The sequence below is a fragment of the Manacus vitellinus genome, unplaced genomic scaffold, assembly GCF_001715985.3.
Source record: "Manacus vitellinus isolate BGI_N305 unplaced genomic scaffold, ASM171598v3 scaffold_165_pilon, whole genome shotgun sequence".
NCBI lineage: Eukaryota > Metazoa > Chordata > Aves > Passeriformes > Pipridae > Manacus > Manacus vitellinus.
In genome coordinates this window covers 14,883-24,159 of record NW_021939163.1, presented here as the reverse complement: position 1 = coordinate 24,159, position 9,277 = coordinate 14,883, and the positions used below count along the sequence as shown (strand labels likewise).

The window sequence follows — 9,277 nt, the reverse complement described above, 5'->3', positions numbered from 1 at the left end:
CCTCCATCCCCAGCCCATCCATCCCCTGTCCACTCCCACCAGCCAGCCCCACCCGGGGCCCATCCCACGCTGGGACCTGCACACTGCACCGGATCCCACCGGAGCGTGCAAGGAGCGTGGGAACAGCCGCCCCTGTCCCGCCCGCACGACAGCTTTTACTGGGATGCAGCAGCGACTCCCAAACAGCCCTTTTCCAGGGAAACCCGCTGTGCTGGGCAGGCCCCATCTCCAGCCTGTGTTGGGGTCACCCCAGCTCAGCCCACGCTGCAATGCCCAAACCGAGCCCCTTTCCTGCAGGCTTTTCCCATGGGATCAGTTAATCCACGTTCCCATTGCCCCATCCTGCTCCTTTGGCCCCCGGACACGTGGCCCCTGTCAGGCACCATCATTGCTGCTTGCCTGTAACAAGGAAATCCAGCTCAAGGCACAAGAAACGGATTCACTTTTGTTTTCCTCTCAAATTGGCTGATGAAAGGCCCCAAACCCACAGTGCTTCCTATGGATCTGGGGAACTGGGGCCCTGCGTTCCCTGTGCCAGAGCCAGCTGGGCCCTTCCTCAGGAGGCAAAGCCAGTTTTTTAGGTTCCCTGAGACTGATCCGTTTGCTCAAGCTCCAGGCGTAAACACTGGGAGCCGATCAGTGCTGTTACACACATGGAAACCCCCCAAATCCGACCCCTGGGATGTGCTGGATTTTTTGCCTTCACGGGAACAAATCAACAAGAAGTCAGAAATAAATAAAAAAATCCAAATTTTGTTCACTTTTTGATCACAAAGGTTTGCCAGGGAAGGTTTTTTCTTCCTCTGCTGCCAAAAGGAGAGTGGGCAAGGGAGACACCGATCCCTGTGGGATTCAGGGATGTTTGAGACGGTCAGCTGGGGGGACGGGTGAAGGGACGGATGGGGTCCCAGAGCCTGTGCTGGATCAGGCACAAGAAGAGGAGTTTGGAGGAAAAGGGATTTTCCCAGATGTTTCTAACGGAGAAATGCAGCAAAATCTCCTTCCCTGGAAGGCAGGACCCGGAGCCGCCGCGTCCCTCAGGCCCTCTACCTGCCCAGGTGCTTGTGGGCAATGATCACCCGCTGGATCTGCGCTGTGCCCTCGTAGATCTGCAGGGAGAGCCATGGCTGGGGGAGCCGAGTGCTGGGAAGGGGGCTCAACCAGAGCTCTGCCCACCCGGGACCCTCCCAGCGCCGAGCCCGGGGGCAGGAAGAGAGAAAAGGAGGAAAAATGAGTGTGACCATGACCCACAACAGGCAATAACCACGTATAGGTGTGTGTGCCCAGTGCAGGAGGGATCCAGGGATCCCAGGTACACAAACACCTGTGTGTGCAGCGCAGGAGGGATCCAGGGATCCCCCAGGCTCAGCCTGTCGCAGCTCCAGGGCAGCAGAATTTGGGGGTTTCAGTGTTTCAGCTCCCAGTTCTACCAGAAGTAGGATTGGCAAATTGCTCCCACTCCTGCAGATCCACTTTCTCTGCAGTCTCAAAATCAAGATAATCTTCCCCAAACCACACAAACCTTTTCCAGGTGAAGCTGCTGGAATTGTACGGCCCAGTGCCTTTCCTGAGTTCTTGCAGGGATGGAGGGAGCAGGAAACACACCCCAAAATTCATACTAAAGCAGAGTAATTGGAACAATTTCAAGGTCCCAGCTTCCCTGGCTCTGCATTGAAGATCGATCTGTGTGATGGAGAATTGGATAACTGGGATCCTGGGAAACAAAAATCCCAGAAAAGGAAAAGAGCCTGATTTTGACAAAGGCCTGCATCTCATTCAGTTCCTCCCTGGCAGGATTGAAATCAGGACTGATAATTTTTAGATTGCAAACAGCTGCTTTCTGTCCTTGGGGAGGGAAAAATTCCTAGCTGGTGAGAACAGTTGGAATTTTAAAGTCAGCTGTAAAAGGAATGTCAACTACCCAGAATCAACAGTAACAACAGCAGCTGTGACCCCTGTTCCCTGAGACCTGTTTGGATCTCTTCCATCCAGTCATGGGTAATGTCAGAAAGAGGGGAAAGGTGAAGATCCCTGGGTTTGCTAAATGGAATGTAATCTTTCCTGCTGAATAACGAACTGGAGTCAAGAGAGAAATTCTGGCCTGGAATAATTTCTTGGCAATAATACTGCAGAAAAACTGCTGGGGATTAGGGGTGTCTGTGGGCCAAAAATGAGGAAATATGACCGTGTTTGTTCTTTTGGAAAAAAACCCAATAAATAAATACCTAAAGAAGTGAATCACCACAGGCTGAGCCCCACAGCTGTTCCTGCAGCCCACACAGGGTAATTAATGCTGATTAATTAATCCGTGTTCCTTAGTGCTCGTGAGAGCTCAGCTGAAGCACCTGCCCGGTGTGTGAGTATTTGAGGATCTCAAATTTAAGGCCTTTCTGCCAATGGAAGGATTGTTGCTCTCAGCCTCCAAATCTTTTCATCCCGTGTCCATCCTGATTGCAACTACTCAGGTGTTAATTATTCTCTATAGAACACCTGTGTCGCTGTGGAGGCCCCACGCTCTGTCCCACTCACCTGGTAGATTTTGGCATCCCTCATGAGCTTCTCCACGGGATATTCCGTGTTGAACCCGTTCCCCCCAAAGATCTGCACGGCATTGGTGGCCACCTGGTTGGCGACGTCCCCGGCAAAGGCCTTGGTGACGGAGGTGTAGAAGGTGTTGCAGCGGCCGGCGTCCACCTCCCAGGCCGCGTACTGGTGCGCCAGCCGGGCCAGCTCCACATTCATGGCCATCTCTGCCAGCAGGAACGCCATGGCCTGGTGCTGGGAGCGGGGAGACCCACCGGGTGAGCTTCAAAGGGCAGGGACACTTGAGGGGAATGTGCCTTCTTCAGGGACTCAAGGAGCCATGGAATCGTTGAGGCTGGACAAGAGTGTCAAGATCACCGAGCCCAACCCTTGTCCTCACCACTAAACTGTGTCCCCAAGTGCTGCATCCACATGATGAAACCCTCCAGGGACGGGGAGTCCCCCATAGCCCTGTGCCAGGGCTGGAGAAATCTTTCTGGGAATAAATTTTTTCCCCATAATCTGATTTTATATCTTCATTTCCTAATTTGCAAATTCAATACACTTGGGAAGTTGTGCTTGAGGAGTTCTACAGAACTGGGATCCATCCCTCAACTCCATGTTGAATTAGACTTTGCCATTTTTGACGCCCAATCCCTCGGACTCACCTCTACGATGGGTTTCCCGAAGGTTTTCCTCTCCAGCGCGTACCTTGTGGCCTCATCGAGCGCTCGTTTCGCCAGCCCCACGGCCCCCGCTGCCACCTGGGGCAGGCACAGTGCAGGATGAGCAGCAGAAATCCCCAGCTTAGGTTAGAAACAGCCCATTTCTGGCACTCGCGGGGGGCCCGGTCTTGTCAAAGGCGCCCATGGCGATCTTGAAGCCAGCCCCCTCCACGATCAGCACCTTCTCCTTGGGGACTCGGACGTCCTCGAAGACGATCCCGCGCGTGTCCGAGCAGCGCTGGCCCATGTTCAGCTCCTGGAAAAGGGAATTTACAGAGGTGCCACTAAATCAGATTCTTCTGAGATTTAGTTTACTCAAAGAAGCTTTTTTTTCCCCCCAAACCACTTCAATTTTAGCTAAAACCAATCATAGAGACAAGAAATACCAACTTTGCCTTCCCAGCCCAGCAAGGCCCTGACCTGTCCCACTGTGTGGGATATCAATCCTGGGGCTAGAATCTCTCCTTTGGCTTTTTCTGGTTCAGTTTATCCTTTGGAGGATTCAGTTACATGTGTAATTCAATTCTACCCTCTGACATGGGAGAGGAAACAGCCAAGAACCTCAGTGAAGGCAGCTGTGAGACCCAGCTGTGCTGCCAACAGACAAATTCCTAAATAAATGAGGTTTTCAAGTTCCAAATGTTCAATCTCTAGTTTTGCTGCTACTAAAAATGGCAGTTTCTTTGTTTTGTTTTTGTTTCCCCCCCCACAAAGAGAACTCCAGAGCGCCTTCCTGGGGCAGGAGCAGGCGAAATTCCAGCGAACTGTGAAGTTTTGGGGGAAGTTCTCCACCTGGCTGCTGACACCTTCACCCCCCTGAATATTAATCAGCTCTTGCCAATTCACCTTCCTGCCGATCTGGATGCCGGGGCTGTTGGCCTCCACGATAAACCCCGTGAAGGCTTTGCTGGCTGGGGCTCAGGGGTCGGCGTCAGTGCGGGCGAGCAGGAAATACCTGTGGGGGAACAGAGACGGGGGCTTGGCTCATCCTCAGCAAGCAGACACTGCTGGACAGAAATGTCCCCAGTTTTTATCTGTGTACCATACAGGAAACCTTTTTAATGAGCCCTTCCAAAAAAAACCCCAACCAACGAGGAGGGAGGAGTGTGAGGAATGTCAGTGTTCTCAGGGCCTCTCTTCCTGCAAACATCAAGACTTAATGAAATTCCCTCAGATCTACCTGCAAAGCTTCTCTGCCTTCTCCATGAGTTGTGTCTCAATATCACACTCAGCCTCACAAGTAGCCCCAAATAAACCAATTCCCGGAACATCCGTAAGGATTATTGCTCAGGGAATACAGTATTGTGTGCAAAGCCTTATCCTCTCAATTGCCAATATCTCAATTTTACTCAGTATCAGTTGTAAATGCAATTTTTTCTGTTAGCAATTGTTGAAATCCCATTGCTGGGGGTCAGGAATGTGCTGGGAGAGTCTCTGTGATGGTTCTGCTTCAAGCAAGAAGTTAAACAGTGAGAAACCCCAACTTTTGTAGATATTTTTTGTATAAAGTTTTTCCTCTTGAACTGTAAAGCCTTGGTGTGTTGGGGTGGGGAGGGATGGCGTGCTGAGCCCTGGGGAAGGGTCTGTGCTGCCCTGCTGTGCTGGGCAGGCTCTGGGACTCCTTGGAAACGCCTTCCCTTAAGGAAATTCAATGTAACTCCCCAGTTCCAGAGTTTTCCTGTTTTCCCTGGAGAGGTTCGTGGCTGAGTCAGAAGCAGCTGATCCCTGTCCCAGAGCCAGGGCAGGGCTGGGTAACCTGAGCGCTCTGTGAGTGAACGCTGAGTAACTCCCTGTCCCAAGGGGAAAGCAGAGCGGATTTGGTTTGGTTTCAGCCCAAATAAAGCTGCATTCCTGACTGGGGCTTTGACATCATCGAGCCATGATGTCACCGAGCTGTGATGTCATCACTCCATTCCCTGTTTGGGCACCCACAGGGGCTGCTGGTGCCTCATCCTGATGAGCTGGTGACAGAGTGGAGCACTCAGGTTGGTGACAGGCCCTTCCAGGAACACCAGCAGAGCCCAGTGGGACTGCGAAGCCACACTGGTTCCAGCCAACGCACCAGTTGGCCTTCCCGCCATTGGTGATCCACATCTTCTGCCCGTTGATGACGTACTCGTTTCCCTTCCGCTCCGCCCGGGTCTTGATCCTGGCCACGTCCGAGCCCGCGCTGGGCTCCGTCACGCAGTTGGCCTGGAGGTAACAAACGCCAGCACCCCGAGGAATCAACGGCCTGAGTTTGGGCAGCCATGAAATTACTGTGGAATTGTGGGCACCGATGGATCCCCAGTGACGCTCACACACGTCAGGGACTCCTCTGTCATCAGCTAGTTAATTAACTAATTATTGTCACTGCCTGGTCACACTCACACACATGAGGGGCTCCTCTGTCATCCTTCCCAAGTATTTCTTCTGCTGCTGCTCATTCCCAGCGATGATCACCGGCGTTTGCTGCAAGGCAACGTTCAGAGCATTAATCCGTCACTTCAAGGGCCCCAAACCCGGTTTGGAGGACCGAGCCCGGTTTGGAGGGCCTAGATCCCAGTTCTGAGGGCTGAAACCCCAGTTTAAAGGATGCAGAGATGAGTTTGAGGGTCCCAGAGTGCAGTTTGGGGCTGAGCAGGACTCATCCCCAGGGAATTGGCCTCGATGGCTGTCTGCACCCTGGTGCATCCATAGGCCAGCTCCTCTGTGATCAAACATGCCTCGAAGGAGCCCAGCCCCAGCCCCCCTGTAGGGGACAGGTCAGAGCTCAGTGGAGTCTCAAGCGGAAAATATTAGTGATTTACAAGCTTTTATTATCCAAACATCCCCTGTGTGCACTGCATTCCACTGGACATCCCCCCACGGGCTTGGGAAAGAATGTGCTGTCAGATTTATACTTTTGTTATTTTATTTCTTTATTTTCATTTCAGTCAGATGATTTAAAAATCCCATTTTATGGTTCTGGGGGAGTTTTGCGCTCAAGGTGGAACAAGTGGCACAAAATGGCCAGGAGGTGCCACTAGGATCTGTCACTGCTTTACATCCAAGCATTCCCCCAGAAGCTCTTGGGAAGCAGAGGCAGGGCCATGAGGGCTCTGACACCTCACAAAACTACCTATTAGAACCCCCAACTCCCTTTTTTCAGAGGCAGGGACTGGTGCAGCAGACACCATTTACCTGGGAAGTCTGGATCACTTTTCCCCTTTCCTGTGTCCATCTCTTTTCCCATTTTGAATTTCATTTTAACACCCTGTTCCATGACCTTCTCCCACAGCTCTTGGGAGGCACCAGTCTCTATTTTTCCACACCCACTAAGTCAGTCTCACCAGTGACCTCCTTTTCCAGGTTATTTGTGGGTATCCCAGCCAGACTGTGCTGATGATTTTCTCACCATGAAACATGATGATTTTTCAAATCCATTCCTGAATTTCGAGTGTTTAACACCCACCTGGCCCACCTGTGTGTGTCCACCTGCCCATGGATCCTTTTGGGATTACTCCAGGGTGCAACTGGTAATTTTACACATAAGCCACAATTTCACACATAAATCCCCTCCAAGACCTTTTCTTTGGTTTATTTTAGGGATTAAAATGGATCATCACTCACCACAGCTCTCTGGGATGTGAGAATTCATCAGCCCAAGCTCCCAGGCCCGTTTGATGAGTGGCACAGGATACTGGAACAGGAAAAATCCCGATTGATTATCACAGGTAACATTTCAAAATTCACATTAAGAGAAAAGTCTGGTTTTCCCCTGCTGTGTGGTGGATTTACCTCGCCAGTCTTGTCATACTGAGCAGCAACAGGAATAATCTCCTCCAGAGCAAATTTCCAGGCAGTGGCTTGGAATTCCTTCTGTTCATCTGTCAGTTCTAGTGGAAAATAAGAGGTAAAAAAATCACAAAGATGTTTAATTTTCTCCTTCCCTTTGAAACTCCCCTGAGCTCTGAGCAATGCCCACAACACCATTACTTACCAAATTATTCAAAAACTACTGAAAATAGAGCAGGAAGTGCCAGGTAACAAAATGTTTTAGTAAAAACACCCATCAAACATCTGCTGCTGCCCCACAGAATTTGCTGTAATAGCTCAAGTGAGGAGGAATCTGTGTGTCACATCCCTGGACCCACTGCGTTCCCCTGATGCTACACAGGGTTCTTTTAACAGTTTAAAAGCCAATGCAGGATCATCGTTCAATGCTGAGGTAACTTTGGCAATGAAAAGAGCTCAAGACAGGTAAAAGAAGGTCTCAGAAGTATCGCACACGTCCTCCCAGCAGTCCTGAGCTGGAAAGGAAAAGGGATTTCGGATTTCAAATAGTTTTTATAAAAAGAATAGAAATCTATTCCAAATAAACACCTACCTTGAAATTCCTCCTGAACTCCAATGCCGTTGTTTGGCTTTTTTGGGGTTGGTTGGGGTTTTTTTGGGGAGGGTCTCTGGTTTTTTGTCTCATTTGCTGCCATTTGTCCTTCCCTGTTCCCTCCCTCCCCAGCCCTGCCACACTCACCGAAGCTGAACCCGGCCCCAGGTTTGCTCAGGTGCACATTTGGGGCAGGTTTGCTATAGCTCGACCTCCAGCTGTGCCAGACCACGGTCCGAAGCAGCTGCTGCAGGAAAAGGAGTGTGAGAATGAGGGAATGTCCCGGGCTGAAGCGAGGGGCACATCCCAAAGGTGCTGGTGAGGGACACGGGCTGTGACAGGTGTCACACAGGCAAAAAAGGTATTTTCAGAGAATACTGAAAATACCTGTAAAACCAAAAGGTGAAGAACTGTGGGAAGAACTGGGATAGAGCCTGGAAGGCAGAGCTGCAGAGTCAGTGCTGCACAGCTCAGGGAATGGGGGGGGTGGCTTCCAGAAGCTGAAGTGTTATCCGTGGGGTTTTCACAACCCACAGATGTTGTAAAATGATATTTTCCCTTCTCATCCAGGTTTTCCCTTCTTGCCTGAGCTTTCTTGCCAAACTGCTGCCACAGGGTAGGAAAATAAAACAAATAATACCAGGAAACCTCCAGACAAACCTCAACCCTCCCAAACATTTTACACCTTGTTTGAGCTATAACTGACAGGAAGATGAGGTAGAAAAAAAAAAGGGAATTGCAATTGTGGGAGCTTTGTTTGGTTGGTTTTTGTTTTCCTTTGGGATTTGCTGGTTTTTTTTCCTTAAGGATGATCCAGTCCTATGCAGCTTGTCCACCAAAAAGTTTAGACGAAACTAGGAAAAGCCCTGAATTCCTAACAAGGCTGAAGGTGACACCCTGTGGAAAGGAGCTGTCAAGTTTGTGTTAGAGACATTCGGTCTCGTGGTTCTCCTGTCCCAGGGCTGTGCAAGGTCAAGGACATCGCTGAGGTGACTCTGGAAACACCAACACCCTCAGACAGGTGGAGGTGAGGGTTGGGCAGGGGGTCACAGCAGGAGGCGCACAGAGGAGGGACAAAGGACCAAAGGTCACACACAGAGGATGAGATGCTGGAGCAGTTTATGTGCCCCATCCCTGCAAGTGTTCCCAGGCAGGTCGGACAGGGCTTGGAGCAACCTGGTCTAGCAGAAGGTGTCCCTGCCTGTGGCAGGAACTGGTGGAACTGAGTGGTCTCTAAGGTCCCTTCCCACCCAAACCAGTCTGTGATTCCGTGTATGGATTTGGGCGAGCACCTGTCTGCTCGGTCACCTCTCTGTGCCCTGAGCCTAACCCCAACTCCTCGTGCCTTCCACCCTCTCTGGCCCCGCTGCCGGGGGCTGAACCCCAAATCCCGGTGCCCGGAGCATCCCTTGTGAGATCCGCAGCCCCCGCCGCTCCCGGACGGAACCCCCCCCCGGTCACCGGGACGCTTGGGGCAGGTGGCCATGGGGACACTGGAGCGGCACCGGAGGGACAGCGCAGGGACACGGCCGGGCCGGCGCCCTTCACCTTTCCCTCAGTTCAGGAATCACGGGGAGAATTGGAAGCGCCGGCGCAGTTCTCGGGGAGGGGGCCCGGTGGATCCCAACGTAAGGAATGTTCCCAGTTACCAATGGCACGGGCAGCCCTCGGGGAGCAGAGG

General features: G+C 51.6%; 1 protein-coding gene across 1 annotated transcript; it reads right to left on the bottom strand.

The window, feature by feature from the left end:
- Window positions 1-424: 424 nt before the first annotated feature.
- LOC103760500 (medium-chain specific acyl-CoA dehydrogenase, mitochondrial-like) lies at window positions 425-7,945 on the bottom strand (the record flags this gene model as incomplete). The annotated part of the gene is given in 11 exon segments (XM_029958651.1): window positions 425-1,109; window positions 2,530-2,778; window positions 3,192-3,287; window positions 3,364-3,504; window positions 4,095-4,203; window positions 5,311-5,441; window positions 5,619-5,699; window positions 5,870-5,979; window positions 6,840-6,909; window positions 7,008-7,105; window positions 7,744-7,945. Coding segments are annotated over 11 exon segments (1,350 nt in total), but the record flags the coding sequence as incomplete, so codon positions are not given.
- Window positions 7,946-9,277: the final 1,332 nt, after the last annotated feature.